Raw genomic sequence first — 18,119 nt, 5'->3', positions numbered from 1 at the left:
GATTAACAAGTAGATTTTTCCTTGATTTGACCTGTGTTTAAAGGATTAACAATCCTCCCCCTAAGGTCCAGTGACCCGTTTTCAGGCCTAGTCATCTGCTTTTACTCAGGATCAATGTGGGTTTTTTGGTTTGAGCACCAGATCAAACTCTAATGACCTCCAGTCCAGACTTCTGCCAGCTGAGCCACTGTCACCCTGCGCTCTTCCCTGGGAGATCCTGCTTTCTCCATATTAACAAATCCATCCCTATCTAGTACACACCTTATACTTCATTTCTGGTTCCTGCACGACCTCCGCTCCTTTGGAATTCACTTCTTTCTGTTCTGTCTGTTCCTTTTTTAGAAGGTTCATGTTCCCCTTCCCAGGACCATCACTGTTCCTGGTTAAGCCCCTGCAGCCTGGGACCAAACCCCCTCACTTTATCTGCCTCTTCCCATGAGGCGCAATCATTATTAGCGCATTAAAAGGAATTCCCTTTTGCCCTGGTCCTCACAGGTTCTTATAAAGCATTTAAAATATTCAAGCGGTCATATTAAATATGGAAACCGTTACCACTTGGAAATAGATGCTCCTCCTCCCCATCACAGGTGATCTATAATGTGCTGTCCAAGATGGTGGCCACCAGCTACATGGGGATATTTAAATAAGTTAAAGTTAAATAACATTAAAATTTTAGCTCCTCCGTGGCACTGGCCACACTTCATGGGCTCAAGTTGCCACATGTGACTAGTGGCTTTCGTACTGGACACCACAAGTTGTGGAACGTGTCCATCGTTGAAGTAAGTTCTGTTGGGCAGAGCTGCTCTAGAAGTTTTCTGTCACAGTCTATTCCTCAAGCATATGAGGGTAGATTGGCATCACTGTCAAAATAATTGCTGTTTGTCATTTGTTAAGACCACTTTTCCAAATTTCTGAAAGTCTCGCCTTTTACCAATGGTCAGCCTCAAACTGACACGTAACATGTAACAAGAATGCCCCTACTCCCACCCAGAAATGCCTGTGGATTGAGATAGGAGTCGCAGCTTCAAGGAAGAAGTTTATATGCTAAAGTATAAATAAGGCTCTTGAAGTATTTTCTAAATGCTTTAATAAGGATTTCTTACAGCCAGCTGGGAGTTATACTATTACTCCAGCATTTACTGAGCACTTCCTGTGTATTCAATAAATACATAGTTTTAAGGGTTTTATACTCAGTCCTCCCAAAACCCGTTTAAGATTGATACTATCATTAAGCTGATTTTACAGTGAGGAAACAAGCACAGAGAGGTTAGTAACTTCCCAAGTTTACACAGCTAACAAAGACTATCCTATCCCTCACACGTATTTGATTATTATGAATCAACCTTGGACTAGATTTACCCAAATTGTTCCAAGGGCCTATGAAACATGAATCTGGCTAGAAGGAGAAAGCTGAGGGACTAGGTACTTATCAAACCCCTAAGCTCAGAGAGAGAATTAGACTGCTTGCTTTCCAGAGGAAATATTTAACAGTTCAGGACAGTCAATTCTATATAATTTTACTCTTTTTATGCTTTATTTTTATGCTGTATTTAAAGCTTGTGCATAAAAGACATTAAAATTCACAGTTACTATTGTTTACCAAGGGGAATGTTAGTGGCCTGTAGAAGAATTGTTGTTAAAATATGGATTCTTCTCTCCTTCTAGTACTCCCCTAGCATGACAATGAGTGTGTGATCCATTACCAAGTCTCCTCATGGAAACCACAGTGAGTCAGCCCTTCACAGAACTACTACGGAAGAAAATTATTCATCACAGTGTACAGTTAAACAAAGGAATCTCAGTCACACCAAACCAACCTTTTTATTTCCTGCTCTCTCCCCTATTTTGTGAAGAAAGCGGGTCCAAACGTGATTCGAACAACTGTACAGAGCGGCATATTAGAATTGCCCTCAATGGAACTGCAAATGATTATCTGTGTATGTATATGTGTGGGAAAGAGAATGTATTGTATGTGTGTATGTTATATGGACACATGCACATACATACATTGACCCACAGGACATTGTAAAATACTATCACATGACATCTTAAGTAGAAATAAGTAGGGACTTTTATTCCATCCTTTTTTTCACGTTTACATTTTAATTATTAAAAGTTGCTCCTGCCCCTCCCTGATCTATTTTGTGCTGTGTATATCACTGCTTTATATAAGTTATTTTTTAAGGTGAACTCAGATGTTATGGTTTTGTAAATGTCTGCAATCATGGATAGGAATAAAATCGCTTATTTGAGAGCTTTCATTAAATTGCGTGTGATGCAAGTTATCCTGTGAATCACAAAGTGTACTGTCTCAGAAAAGAAGTGTGTCTTCATCTTTATGTCAAATCAAACAACTTCTCAGTAACCTTCAGTGAGTATTTTTGTACTTTTTATGTAGGAAAAATATTACTTCAAATCAACAAAAGCTTAACTGGGGCCTAACACAGTATATTTCTGCAATAACTGCTCTAGATGGAATTCTTGATTTGTCTTAGATGATACAGAAAAAATCATTAATTAGCCGCGATTGCTTAGACCATAGCAATAAAGTGACAGGGGTCATCATATTTTTAGCAACATATTTCCTCTTTAATATGATAAAGCCCAGAAGTGATAACACAGCTCTTTGCTTGAATATGTCACTTGTCACCAGGAATGCTAGAGCTAAATTTTTAATAACATACTAACGTGAAATGTACCTCATTTTTATTCAGACTTGTGAACATCTCCACATAGACACTGCAAAGGAGATACATTCAAATGATTGAGACTTTCAGCACAAGGTGGAGGGAGTTTTTAATCACACGCCAGGGGCTCTGCAGTGCTGCTTCTCTACCCAGGTATCTTAGTAGCAGCAAAACTGACTGTCCCTTCTTGCTGCCAGCAGAGCACCTGCTCTGTCCCCAGGATGTAGGACTTATAGTAGAGCGAAATTATTGATAGTAACTATATTTCATCTAGCCATTGACTTCAGTAGGCTACATCTGCTTCATATAACTGTTCATAAAACATTAGAAAAATTTAAACAAAACACTTCCCTTACGAAAGCACATTGCTCTGTGGCCCTTTCCAGATCTTTTGGGTTTTCTGTGTTTAATCAGGCATAGAAACACCAAAGTCATAATAGAAAAGTCTGAAGACTGATTTTACATTCTAAAAGCTAAGTTGGTGATCCTTTCTTTGAAAATTGTGATAAAAATAACCATTGATCAACAACTATATATCCAGACTCCAAAGACGTTGAAAAGCATTGTTTAATCTCAGGTAAGGGGAATCCATCTTTCTTTAGGCGTATGGTCTCTAAAGTGAAAATTTATAAACTATATTTACTAGTTCCTTATCCCAGATGACTTATTTCTCTCAAATCCATAAGGATTTATTCCTTCTGAAAATAAAGATTTTTGCCTGTGCATGACAGGGATGTCAGGCAGAACTGTTAAGAGGGGGAAAGGAAGCTGAATTAAAATTTATGTTCCAGATTTAAACTAATCAAACTAGTTGCCATTAATCACACAGTGTGCAGAGGCTAGGAGTGCACGCTGGAGAACAACTTCAAGCTTTCAAGCCACAGAGAGGCTTTCATGAAAAATTCAAATGACAAAGTCTTTAACTCAAGCCTGAAGATGACACCCTGTACAGACACATGAATTTACCAAGAATAATTTTAACTTTCACTTTTTATGACAACTATGTGAACACTGAGAGTCTTGTGATTATTAAGCTTAATCTTATAATCTAGAATTTTGAAACCTTTTGTTGACTCTTTTCTCTATTGTTACTGATCTTGAATTTCTTTCATTTGCCTTCTAAGAAGGTATTGTTTCTTATAATCAAAGAATCCTGAGCATGATTTTACTTGCTCTTATTTTGGAAGTAATATTGGAGTATGAAGGCAATAGGGTCTCATTATTTCTAGGCTATTTGCTCAAAATAGTAAAATTGACTTTTTCCAAGGTACAGCAATCAATTCAGCGTATTTCTCTTTCTCTTGGAACCCAGAATTTAAAATAGCTAGTTTTTTAAATTCCTGAAATCATTGAAAATTTGAAGAAGTTGTATTCAAGAAAACCGGAAAATAAAGATATTTAATTCCAATATCAAATAATTTTCTCATGCACCGGATGGAGGATAGTATATCTGTATATTAATTTTGTTTAGGTTTTGAATCATTTAAACCTCATCCTTTTCTCTTTTCACCCATGTTTTCCATGCATTTGTGTTGGTCTTTATATATACTACCTGTTCCTGAGTTACTTTTAGCATTCCACCTCACAGTAACATGAGCAATTCTTGCCTACATTGAACATATAAAATATACATGTGAAATATAAAAATAAATAGGCGAAAACATTAACTCTTATTACTCTGCTTTGCGTTCTGCCTAACTCACTACAGTTGAAAATATATGTCAAAGTCCTTCTAAGGTACATATGTCCTTAACCAGCTGCCTTTCTTATAGCAAAGCTGCACACAGGAGCAGAGGCTGTGAGGTGCCACTGATCTGGTAACAACCCACACATTTGATGGGTGAATGTTTGTGCTCCTTTCCAAGTGTTCCAGTTTGGACTCAGTTGCTGATGAACAGGAATTACACAGCTAAGAGTCTGAGGTTAAGATTTCTCTATTGCCAGAAAATTAACAAATCTGCTCCCTGAACCATGGAAAGTGCCCAAAACAACCCTTTCCCTTCAGGAATAAAATAGAGAAAAGTTCCATTTCTATGTTTATGATTCTCTAAGCTATCTGAACTCTGTTGCATTTCATAGGATCATTCAGTTAACACTCTTCTTGTAGTTGAAAAGAGCAAATGAAAATATATGAGTTCAGTTTGGACATGAGGAAGCCCTACGTCTGTCCATACCTTTTCTCTATCATTTCTTCCTGAGAATGTGCAGCAAAGCATTTAGAACTGTGCCCTTGGCAAAGAGTTTTCCACAGTCCTTAATACCATGAAGTCTTGATTGGGCTTTTTCTCCATGCCTCCTTCCCAATCCCTGCATTCTCCAGTAGAAATAAGATACAAACTGAACATTTTTACCTTCTTAGCCCTTACAGTTTTCTTCTTCATATAGTATACAGTTTTCCTAGGGGACGTAATCACAATTTCCACTTTCTGACTGCCACTGTTAATTGGGTCAGTGAACCATACCTTGAGAAATACTGGAAAAGTGAACCACTATTAATACACCTCCATTTGGCATATTAAACTTGTGTGTTTGTGTGTATGTGTGTGTTGGGGGTGGCAGTGTGAAGTTTGCTCACAAAACACTTCCATTATGACTTATGTTATATTATTGCACAACTGGTAACTCTTCATTCCTTCCTTTGATTGTATTGTATTTCAATGCTAAAATAGCTGATTAAAGTGATTTCGGATGGAAAGAGTAATACAAAACATAAGCAGATGGGCTTGCCTGCTTTCAAATCCTCTGCTAGCTTGTCCACATTAGGCTTTCTTAAGAAGGCACTGCATCTAAAGGTAAGAGCATAAATGACCATCTAATCCTTGGTCACTTTACTGCCACGAATTGTGCAATAATTACAGTCTTTTGATGTAGACATTTGTTTAGAAGAAATTGAGTTGATGGTATTTCACCAAAAATGTCAACTTTACCTATGAACTATAATTCGCATTGAAAGGAGTGACCTACAGATGAAAACACCTGAAATCTCTTTAATTACTTTTCTGAACTATATTCTAAAGAGAAATTATCAGTTGAGTAGGTCTTCTAAGGAGGATTTCCTCTAAGTTTCCCATGTTAACTTAGTACAGACGGTCTTCTTGAGTAGAAGAAAAATCATTGCTGTAAGTATTGATAGTTTAATGTGAATATTTTTGCTGTCCACATCCTTAGGTATGTAGACAAATATAGAGATACTGTAAAATTTAAAGTGGGACTAAGTGTTTTCATGTATAGTTTGTCTTTTCCCCCTTTGCGGATTTACTGTCCTCAGGATAAATTGGACTGACTTTGATTATCCCAGTTATTAAAATGTAATGATATGTCCCTAGAAATATTTAGCATTTCCATTTTTAAGTGAGATGTGCAATTAACATGAGAAAGGCAAGTATTAATATTCCTATTTAAAAAGTATTCCCAGAATTTTTTCCCAGTTAACATTAAAACTTTATCCCACTTTTCTCTTTTGTGCCAAATGACCACAGTACATTGCCCAGAAAATGAAATTTGGATTCTTCAGTGTTCTCAGAACACAAGACAACATGTTATTAGCTAAATTACCATCATGTCCTGACAGAATTGCTCAGGAAAATGCAATTAATCATCTACTTACTAGAAAACAACAACTCAAATAACCTTTCCAGTTTATGTAATTTGAAAATAAATCTAATTTTAGCCACACCTTAGAAATGTTTTTAATATAAACAGATTAAACTGTGTATGTAGCTTTCTATTAGATTGTATTTCAAAATATTTACTTTCCATGCATTACAACAGTTAAAAACTTAACAGAAACTATATGTTAGAATGAATAAAGGACATGGTGGTGTTTCAAACATGAATGGACAAGTCTTTATAAAGAGGGTTCTTTATAGCCATCAGCTTATTGTACTGTTTAATTTATCTAATTGTGATTTTAAGAATTTAAGATGTTTTCTTACTACATGTGTTAAAATGTTACTTATAATATCTTCCTGGAAAAACAATTATTTGTCAGGCTTTTATGAACGCACAATTAATGTATAACTGTAATTGGAGTTTGGATGCCTCTTCATAATCTCCTGTCCTTCATTCTACTATGGCCACCAGCTACCCAATACATTTTGTAAATTTAGCGTCTGTCTGTGCGTGTGTGTGCACACATGCATGCACATATGTGCATTATTACATTTTCAATTGGATTTATCACTCCCCATTTTTGTACAGGTATTTGAGCTAGTCATGCAATGGAAAAGGTTGCCATAAAGATGTACGTAAATATCCCTTAATTTCGCACATTTTCACATTTAATTCTAAAAATACAGATTTTCATCTACAGTTTCTACCATTTCTAGCCTCTAACTTGATTACTTATTGAAAAAGTAAAGGAAATTGTTCATATGAAGCTAGCATAAATGCTTTCTGAATGATAAAATTGTAATTAATGTGGACATCTGTATCTATAATTGAATTAGACAGTATGCTTTATGTAAAAACCAGGTGTCTCTAATATCAAAGAATTTCTTTATATGCAATTTAAATAGGTTATGATGAGCTCTATGTGATCAGATAACTAAACTTTGAATACCAAAAATATAACTAATATTATTAGCAAATCTGTTAATGGGTAAAAGTTCAGTATTTTATGCCAAGTAGGATTGCACATAGTGTGGAAATCTGAAGCAATTATGCAGGTAATTCGTGTAAAACTATGCTTCTCCTCATGTACGTTCATCTTTCTGATCGTCGCCTCAGCTCACCATGAGCATTTGCCCAAATACAAATTCTAAAGTAGGTTCTGCACACTACTGCATAGATATTTAAGAATATAGGAGGAGGGAGGTCTATAACTGAGATTAAGAATTCATCCTAGATAAAATGGAAACATATAAATTATTTTTTCAATAAATTCTTAAATGCTGTTTCTTTAGTATTCAAGAGAATTTAAGTGTTAATTATTTTTAGCATTATGGTTTTGATCCACATGGTGTCTTCTAGCTCACTGCTGCCACACATTTGTATGTAGTCCTAAGAAAGGGTAATGCTGTAAATCCCACTGGGCAGACACCTTATTGAGCTGAAGGTTACCTCAAGTAACTTATGAGGCAGTTTTAGCAAGGTGTCTGGATTTCTGGGAGATGGAAGGTAGGTAGCAAGGCAACTGAAGAGTCCCTGAATTGAAACAGGTAGAGTCCTGTAACTAAGAACTTCTCTGGAAGTTGTTACTTGAGCTATTTCTAATGGTGCAAAAGTGGCTATTAGTGGTAGTAACATCCTGTAGATTCAGGACAAGAGTAACATACATTAAAAAAAGGTCAGTAGAATTAGTTTAATGCCTCCTCGGCTCCTTTTGGTAAGTGAGATAACAGTAAAAGTACAAAATGAAGGGTAAGGGGCTGGAGACTGCACACCCAGGCCCACACAGTGAGACTCACCAAGTGTTTGTTCCCATAGCTCAGTGTATCTCTAAAGGTAAAAGAAACCCTTTATATCTAGAGAGGCATAAAAATTAAATAAAAGAAATTCCAGAATTTTTATTCCCTACAAAATTGTCTGATGAGGAATATGGTATTGCTGTTTAGAAAGCTCTAGAGCCAACAGACATTATACATATAAATGTTTATCTGTCTTACTCAGTTTGCAAAGTTTCCCTTGAAGTCTGAAGGGCTCTGCTTGGCTACAGGTGCATTTCTCAGTGTACAATGATATCAAATTTTCCTCACGTGACTGTATCTTTGCATCTTATAGCACGTAATTCTTGACGATAATAGGAAACTCTTGATATCTACTCATGTCACATGAAAAACTTTACTTTTAAATGTGCTCACAATATAATCTCAGTTATCACATATAATATAAAACAAAAATAAGAATACATTGTATAAAAGAATTCAATGTTTATTGTTTCTGTAAATATTGTTTCAGAGAAAGAAATCGTTTAAGAATTGAAAAGTCAAAAGTATTCTCTTGACAGTCTTAATGGTGCTCACTGTCTTGTCATGAAGTTAATCATTATTCACTTATGACTGAAGGGATAGTACACATATTTAATGGTCTCAAAATTGTTTTAACAGAACACATGTATAAATAATTGAAAGTAGTAATTAATTTTAATTTTGAGAACTCAGCATGCTATTACAACAAGCGATTACTAGCCAAATTTCATATATTTACTTCATCTTTGAGAAGTACTTACCTAGGTACAATTTTTAATTCAATTGAAAAACCTCCAGAGAGCTGAACTTATACCCACTGAAAAAGAGAATACCATGAACACTTTCAGACATATAAGCAATATATGAAAGTGTTTTATGAAAATAGATCACTAGCAATTGCAAGAGATCATCTCACCATAAAAGTTCTCAAACTAATATACAATTCAAAATTGAAATGCTCAGTATAAGAGTTACTAATAAGAAATTTATTGAATCCAATAACCAAATCAAAACCAACATAGGAGCCATATCTAATTTGTACCAAAAGTGCATTAATAAGACCACTACCAGTATTTCTAAGATGATTATCTCCACAAAAATCAGAACATAACCAAATTCTCATTATTGAGACAGAGTTTAAAATTCAATCCATTTAGCGAAACTTACTTTTGAAATAGGCAGCACAATCCTCTCAGGCCCTTCTCAAAAAATAGTAATCTTGCTGAAAGATTTCTGGTTGTAAAACTACATGGTCCAGTGAAGCTCAGTTTAGAATGTAAAGCATTCAAGGTCCAAATCTCAGTAGAACATATATGCTGCGAGTATCTCTAAGATGAGCCTTTTAAATCATCTCCAAGGGGAGGTGGTCTGGGGTGAGTAGATGTCTAGCAAGCTCTCGCTGGTTACTTCACTTCCCAGATGACTCAAAACCTTGTTTAATAAGGTATTTACTACTGTATTTATAGAAAGCTTTTGTATAGTGTTTCTGTGTAAGAGAGTTACTGAACTGTGTATCTGCAAAAATGAGTAAGCAATATCAACATCTTTTCCTTCAAGTAACCAGAAATATTATGTTGTTTTGCTCTGGCAGGCAGCACTTCAGGAAACACGAAATGTAGATTGGAAAAGTATCTGTTCCAGATAACTTTGATCTTCATTTGAAATCTGTTAAATAAAATATCTTTCTGGTTCACTTGGCAGTATTATTTCTCATCAAGTTTGCCATGACACAAGCTCTTGCATTGGGCCTCAAAAATTGAGGTCCACACTTGTGCATTAAAGAGGCACTGAGAGGCTTCCCTGGTGGCACAGTGGTTAAGAATCTGCCTGCCAATGCAGGGGACATGGGTTTGAGCCCTGGTCCAGGAAGATCCCACATGCTGTGGAGAAGCTAAGCCCGTGTGCCACAACTACTGAGCCTGCACTTTAGAGCCCTTGAGCCACAACTGCTGAGCCTGCGTGCCACAACTACTGAAGCCCATGCACCTAGAGCCCGTGCTCCACAACAAGAGAAGCCACGACAAAGAGAAGCCCACGCACCACAACAAAGACCCAACACAGCCAAAAATAAAAACAAATAAATAAATTTTTTTTAAAAAAGGCACTGGAAATGTAGAAGCTTATCCAGCTGAAGAGGAGTTTTGGAGTAGACAAATAATTAAATCACATATCTTTTCCATTTGAGTTGCACAAATAGATATTCTTACTCCTAATAAGTAGGAAATTGGCATTTACTAAGGTTAGGGATTAATCACTAAACTGCCACATAAACTTCAGAAGTAAATGTGTACAGTTAATCCCTAACCTATTGTGGATTTCTTCCCACTAAAGACAAAAATTTATGCTATAGTCTCTATATTATGGATCGCTTTGTGGTGGATCTTGATTCTGCTTGCCAAAAATAAGCTACATCATTCCAACTGTTTTCAGATATAAATGCCAGCAATTGAAACACTTCAAATCTATTTTTGACATAAAAACTTATACATAAAAGAGGGGATTCAAACAAAAGAATTGTGAAAAATAGGTAATTTGGGACTTGGAGAGAGAGTATATATGTGCTAACAGTGATTTATTAACATTTCAGCTTTCAAACTCTTTAGAATAAATACTCATTTCACAAATTGAATTTATATTTTACCATTTGATTAAAAGTTGAAAATCAACATAAATATTCAGAATGTGCTTAGAGTTCAAGACATTTCTTGGTTACTTGGCTATGAATTTTTATTTTCAGTGATTATGTTAAAAGAATATTTTGAAAAATTTGACTTAATTATAAGAAATCAGAGATCTAAGAGTTTGAGATCAAGATGGTGGAGTAGGAGGATGTGAAGCTCACCTCGCCTGATGAACACATCAAAAATACATCTACATGTGGAACAACTGTCACTGAAAACTGGAAACTGGCAGGACTCCTGTACAACCAAGGCGCTAAGAAAGATCCACAGGTAACCAGGTGGGAAGGGAAGAAAAGCAATAGGATTGGAACCTGTGCCACTGGGAGGGGACTCAGAGGAAAAGGAGAATACACGGGGGGACACCCACCATGGGGAGTGAATGGTTGGAACCACAGACTGAGCACCCCAGTCCTGGGGTCCTACTTGGAGGAGAAAAGGCCCCTTGGCTGGTTGGAGGACTGCTAGGAGTAATGGAAGGGCTGGGGGAGCCTGGACTCTCCTTGCAAGGAGCGCTCGTTCACTGCCTTGTCCCTGAGGCAGGACAGAGAGAGGTCTGCTCTAATGGCTGCCGGGTTTCCTGCAGTCACTTTGCCACACGTTCCAGCCTGAGCCAAGCCAACACTCTGGCTCCACTCACGTCACACCACAGTGCGGCACAGGATCTGGAGCAGCCATGACCAGGGGAAAGACATGACCAAGGGACACAGAGGCAGCCTGGTCCTGGGGTGGACCCTGGGTTAGATGGCAGGGCCCACTTAGTAATTACACAAGCAGCGCATCAGAAGCTGCCGAGATCTCTGACAGTAGCCACTCCACCACATTTCACCCCCCAATACACACCAAGAGTCTGCATGGGGCCTGCCTGCCCTGTGGAGCAATTCTACACAGGGCAGGGGCAGCAGAGGCTGGGGGCAATGATTGGCTGTGAGGGACAAAGGGGACTTACACCTGAGGCTGCGTCTAAACAGAGCAAAGCAAACAATTGTGGGTGCCTGCAAAGGCAGCACATCGGACACAGCTCAGATCTCTGTCAGCAGACGACATGTTCTGAGAGCATGCACAGGCCCCACTTGCTTCAGCATGCCCCCAACCTGGGGCAAGGGTCACAATGAGGGGAAAGGGAAAAAACATACACTGAAAGAGAACAGAGCCAGCTCAGACCCAGCTCTCAGGCTTCTGACAGCCCTCAGGGCCTCAGGGTAGTGACAGCCACTGAGCAAAGGGGAAGTCCCACACCCAGAACCAGCTCTAGCGACTCCATCTCCAGCCCCCACCACCTACCAAGGTAATAGCTGCCAGCACACCCTGAAGAAAGGTGTGACTTACGTCCATGTCAAATCCAGCTCACCCACCAAAGGAACTGGGCACACTCAGTCTGCATAGGGATGCTCCCACATAAGAACACCCCTTCAAGACCACAATAGGTAACTGTTTCACATAAACTCTTAGAGGCAGAGAAAGTTAAGCAAAAAGGCAGAGGAACTACTCTCAATTGAAAAAGAGCAAGAGAAACCCCCTGAAAAACTAATGAAATAGAAATAAACCATTTACCAGATAAAGAACACAAAACATTAGTAATAAAAATATTAACTGAATTAGGGAAAAGAATTGATGTACACAGTGAACATTTTAACAAGGAACTAGAAAATAAATACCTGATCATAAATGAAGAATTCAATAGCTGAAATTAAAAACACACTAGAAGGAATGAGTATCAGACTGACACAGAAGAATGCATAAGTGATCTGGAAAATAGAATAATGGATATCACCCAATTATTAGAATATCTAAAGAAAAACAAAAAATTTTTAATGAAAACAATTTAAGAGATCTCTGGTATAACATTAAGTGTACCAACATTCACATTATAAGGATCCCAGAGGAGAAGAGAGTGAAAAGGGGATCAAAAATGTATTTGAGGAAATTACGACTAAAAACTTCCCAAACATCAAGAAGGAAATAGATATCCATGTACAAGAATCACACAGGGTCCCAAAAAAGATGAACCCAAACAGACCCACATCAAGACATATCAGAATCAAAATGACAAAAAGAGAGTTCTAAAGGCAGCAAGAGAAAAACAAAGAGTCATATACAAGGGAATCCCCATAAGGCTATCAGCTGATTTCTCTGCAGAAACTTTGCAGGCCAGAAGGGAGTGGCACAATAAATTCAAAGCTCTGTAAAGGAAAAATATGCAACCTAGGATACTATACCCAGCAAGATTATCATTTACAATAGAATGAAATGAAGAACTTCTCAGATAAGCAAAGACTAAAAGAGTTCATCAATACTAAACCTACCCTAAAGAAATGTTAAAAGGGTCTTCTCTAAGTGGAAAACAGATAAGTATCTATGGCAAAAGGAAAATCCCACTAGGACAGGCAAATATATTGTAAAGACTGAGGATCAACCACTTAAGCCAGTCTGAAGATTAAAAGACAAAAACTATAAAATCAACTATAACAATAATAAACAGTTAAGAGATAAGCATGAAGATATAAAATATGACATAAAAAATGCAAAAAGTGGGGTAGGGGAATAAAAATTTAGATATTTTAGAATGTGTTTGAACTTAAATGACTACAAGTTTGAAACAAGTAGATATACCTATAGGACAACATATATGAACTCCATAGTAACCACAAATCAAAAACCTACATAGATTCATAAAAACTAAAAAGAAAGGAACACAAGCATACTACTGAAGAAAATCAAGCCACAAGGGAAAAAGCAAAAAGAAGAAATGAAAAAGCAAAAAGAAGAAATGAACAGAGAGGAACTAAAAAAGAAAAAGAAAGAAAAATGGAAAACAAGTAATAAAATGGCAGTAAGTACATAAATGCTCCAAACAAAAGACACAGTATGGCTGATTGGATTAAAAAAATGACCCTTCTATATGCTGCCTACAAGAGACTCACTTCAGAGCTAAAGACACACACAGACAAAGTGAGAGGATGGGAAAAGATTTTATACAAACAGAAACAAGAAAGCAGGGGTAGCAATACTCATACCAGACAAATTAGACTTTAAAACAAAGGCTATAACAAAAGACAAAGAGGGGCATTATATAATGATAAAGGGGTCAATACAAAAAGAGGATAGTACACTCATCAACCTATATGCACCCAATACTGGAGCACCTAAATATAAAAAGCAAATATTGACAGACATAAAGGGAGAAATTGACAATAACACCATAATAGTAGGAGACTTTAACACCCCATTTACATCAGGGGACAGATCATCCAGATAGAAAATCAAAAAGGAAACAGTGGTTTTAAATGATACCTTAGACAAGTTGGATTTAATATCTACAGGATATTCCATCCCAAGACAGAAGAATACACATTCTTTTCAAGCACATGGAATGCTCTCCACAATAGGTCACATGCTAGCCCACAAAAAAGTCTTAACAAATTTAAGAGGATAGAAGTTATTTCAAGCATTTTTCCAACCACACAGCATGAAACTAGAAGTATAGAAAGAAAAATGGGAAAAGAACAAGCACTTGGAGACTACACAACATGCTACTAAAAATCAAATGGGTCAGTGAAAAAATCAAACAGGAAATCAGAAAATACCTCAAGATAAATGAAAATGTTAACACAATACTCCAAAATCTACAGGATGCAGCAAAAGCAGTTCTGAGGGAAGTTTATAGTGATACCAACCTTCCTCAAGAAACAGTAAAAATCTCAAATAGACAACCTAAACTACCACCTATAGGAATTTAAAAAAGAACAAACACAGCCCAAAGTCAGCAGAAGGAAGGGAATAATAAAAATCAGAGAGGAAATAATTAAAACAGAGATTTAAAAGATAGAAAAAATCAATGAAAGCAAGAACAGTTGTTGTTTTTTTTTGAAAAGATTAAAATATGATAAAACTTTAGCCAGGCTCACCAAGAAGAGAAGAGAGAGGACCCAAATAAAACAAAATAAAAACTGAAGGAGAAGAACAGATAACAGATACCATTTAGATACAAAAAAATCATAATACTGTGAACAGTTATATGCCAATAAATTGGACAACCTAGAAGAAATGGACAAGTTTCTAGCAACATGCACTTGCCAAGACTGAATCCAGAAGAAACAGACAACTTGAACAGACCTGTCACTAGTAGTGAAAACAAAAATAGTAATTAAAAAAAAACTACCAACAAACCAAGTCCAGGACCAGATGGCTTCACAGGCAAATTCTACAAACATTTACAGAAGAGTTAACACCTATCCTTCTCAAACTATTCCAAAAAATTGCAGACGAAGGAATGCTTCCAAACTCATTCCATGAGGCCAACATTACCCTGATACCAAAACCAAACAAAGATATCACACAAAAAAGAAAATTACAGGCCAATATCACTGATAAACATAGATTTAAAAATCTTCCATAAAATATTAGCAAACACAAATCCCACACTACCTCAAAAGAATCATACACTATGATCAAGTGGGATTTATCCCAGGGATGCAAGGATTTTTCAATATCCATAAAATCAATCAAAGTGATACACCACATTAACGAATTGAATAAAAACCATATGATCATCTCAATAGATGCAGAAAAAGCTTTTGACAAAATTCAACATCCCTTATGATAAAAACTCTCCAGAAAGAGGGCAGAGAGGGAACATACCTCAATATAATAAAGGCCATATATAACAAATCCACAGTTAACATCATACTCAATGGTGAAAAACTTAAAGCATTTCTTCTAAGATCAAGAACAAGACAAGGATGTCCACCACTCTCGCCACTTTTATTCAATACAGTTTTGGAAGTCCAAGCCACAGCAGTCAGGAGAAAGAGAAATAAAAGGAATCCAATAAATTGGAAAGGAAGAAATAAAACTGTCATTGTTTGCAGATGACATGATACTACACATACAAAATCCTAAAGACACCACCATAAAGCAGAGCTCAACAAATTTGGTTAACTTGCAGGATACAAAATTAATATACAGAAATCTGTTGCATTTCTATACACTGACAGTGAAATGTCAGAAAGAGAAATTAAGAACACAACCCCATTTACAATCCCATCTGAAAGAATAAAATACCCAGGAATAAACCTACCTAAGGAGGTAAAAGACCTGTACTCAGAAATCTATGACACTGATGAAAGTAACCGAAGACAAAAAACAAACAGATGGAAAGATATACCCTGTTCATGGATTAGAAGAATTGTTAAAATAACCATACTACCCAAGTCCATCTACAGATTCAATGCAATCACTATCAAAATACCAATGGCATTTTTTCACAGAAATAGAACAAATAAGATTTGTATGGAAGACCCCAAATAGTCCAAATGTTCTTAAGAAAGAACAGAGCTGGAGGAATCACACTGACTTTAGACTATACTACAAAGCCACAGTAATCAAAACAGCAGTATGGTACTGGCACAAAAACAGATATATCGATCAATAGCACAAAATGGAAAAGTCCAGAATAAACCCACGCACTTATGGTCAGTTAACCTACAAAGGAGGTAAAAATATACAATGGAGAAAAGACAGTCTCTTCAATAAATGGTGCTGGGAAAACTGGACAGCTATATATGAAAGAACAAAATTAGAATGTTTTCTCACAAATAAACTCAAAATGGATTAAAGACCTAAATGTGAGAACCTGAAACCAGAAAACTCCTAGTAGAAAACATTGGCAGACAACTTTGACTTAAATTGTAGCAATATTTTTTTCAATCTGTCTCCTAAGGCAAAGGAAACAAAAGCAAAACGAAACAAATGGGACCTAATTAAACTTTAAAACTTACACACAGCAAAGGAAACCATCAACAAAACTAAAAGTCAACATACTGACTGGGAGAAATTATTTACAAATGATGTGACTGACAAGGGGTAAATATCCAAAATATATGAACGGCTCATACAACTCAACATCAAAACAAACAACCCAATTTTAAAAATGGGCAGAAGACCTGAATAGACATTTTTCCAAAGAAGACATAGAGATAGCCAACAGGCACATGAAAAGATGCTCAACGTCGCTAATCACAGGAGTGTAAACAAATCAAAAGCACCATGAGATATCACCTCACACATGTCAGAACACTTACCTTCAAAAAATCTACAAATAACAAATGTTGACAAGGATGTGGAGAAAAGGAAACTCTCATACATTGTTGGTGGGAATGTAGATAGTGCAGTCACTATGGGAAACTGCATGGAGGTTTCTCAAAAAACTAAATATATAATAGAACGACCATATGATCCAACAGTTCTACTCCTGGGTATATATCCAGAAAAAGATGAAAACACTAATTTGAAAAGATACACGCACCCCAATGTTCATAGCAGCACTTCTTCCAATAGCCATGATATGGAAGCAACCCAAGTGACCATGAAGAGACAAATGGATAATAAAGATGTGGAATATATATATACATATATACAATATTATATTACTCAAACATAAAAATGAAATTCTGCCATTTGTAGCAACATAGATGGACCTAGAAAACATTATGCTTAGTGAAATAAGTCAGACAGAGAAATACTATATGACATCATTTATATGTGAAATCTAAAATATAATACTGATGAATGTATATAGCAAAACAGAAACAGTCTCACAGATATAGAAAATAAACTTCTGGTTACCAGTGGGGTGGGGAACGGGAAAGGAGCATGTTAGGGGTATATGATTAAGAGATACAAACTAGTATGTATAAAATAGATAAGCAACAAGGATACATTGTACAGCACAGGGAATTATAGCCATTATCTTGTAATAACTTTTAGTGGAGTATAATCTGTAAAACTACTGAATCACTATGCAGTACTTCTGAAACTAATATTGTAAATCAAGTATATTTCAGTAAAAAGAAATCAGACATCTTAAAGAACTGTTTTTTGAAGATGTTTGTATATAGAACTGTTTCAACTGGAAAACATAATCTGAACATTTCTGGAATGCAAACAGAATTATAAGATTACTTTCCCATTAGGTAAACTTTGTCCTCCTAAGACATTTAGCCAGTATACGGAGATGAGAAGCTAGCTGTGTGAAGTTTACTTTGACCTTTACATTCTAGAAGAGATGAGACCAGAAGAGTCTTGCTGCAAAGAACCAAGAAATTTATGTGCAAGGTTGGTTCCTCTGTCTTCCTTTGAAATAATTCCATTCATATATCCAACTTGAGCACAACACTCCTTTTCCTGCAGTTAGTTTGACAGCTTCTGCCTGCATCACAAAACCTCTTATTTCTCAAGCCACGTTTAAAACAAAGAGGGTGAATTAAGATGGAGGGATGAGAATGGAAACTTCAAGAAGGAGGCTTTAAAATAAACAAACCCTATTTTCAGCTTTAGAAAAATAA

General features: G+C 36.4%; 1 protein-coding gene across 10 annotated transcripts in view; it reads left to right on the top strand.

Moving 5' to 3' along the window:
* Positions 1-7,249, top strand: part of SSBP2 (single stranded DNA binding protein 2) — a 309,851-nt gene extending 302,602 nt beyond the window's left edge. For 4 of the 10 annotated variants that reach the window (XM_059063307.2, XM_067031245.1, XM_067031247.1 and 1 more), the window contains one exon: positions 1,666-7,249. In XM_059063307.2, coding sequence (XP_058919290.1) covers positions 1,666-1,695 — 30 coding nt within the window. In that variant the 3' untranslated portion in view covers positions 1,696-7,249. The remainder of the gene's footprint in view (positions 1-1,665) is intronic. The other 6 variants (XM_067031244.1, XM_067031249.1, XM_067031248.1 and 3 more) reach the window with 4 other exon arrangements.
* Positions 7,250-18,119: the final 10,870 nt, after the last annotated feature.

This window comes from Kogia breviceps, chromosome 4, assembly GCF_026419965.1.
Source record: "Kogia breviceps isolate mKogBre1 chromosome 4, mKogBre1 haplotype 1, whole genome shotgun sequence".
Taxonomy (NCBI): domain Eukaryota; kingdom Metazoa; phylum Chordata; class Mammalia; order Artiodactyla; family Physeteridae; genus Kogia; species Kogia breviceps.
This window is presented reverse-complemented; position numbering and strand designations above follow the sequence as displayed.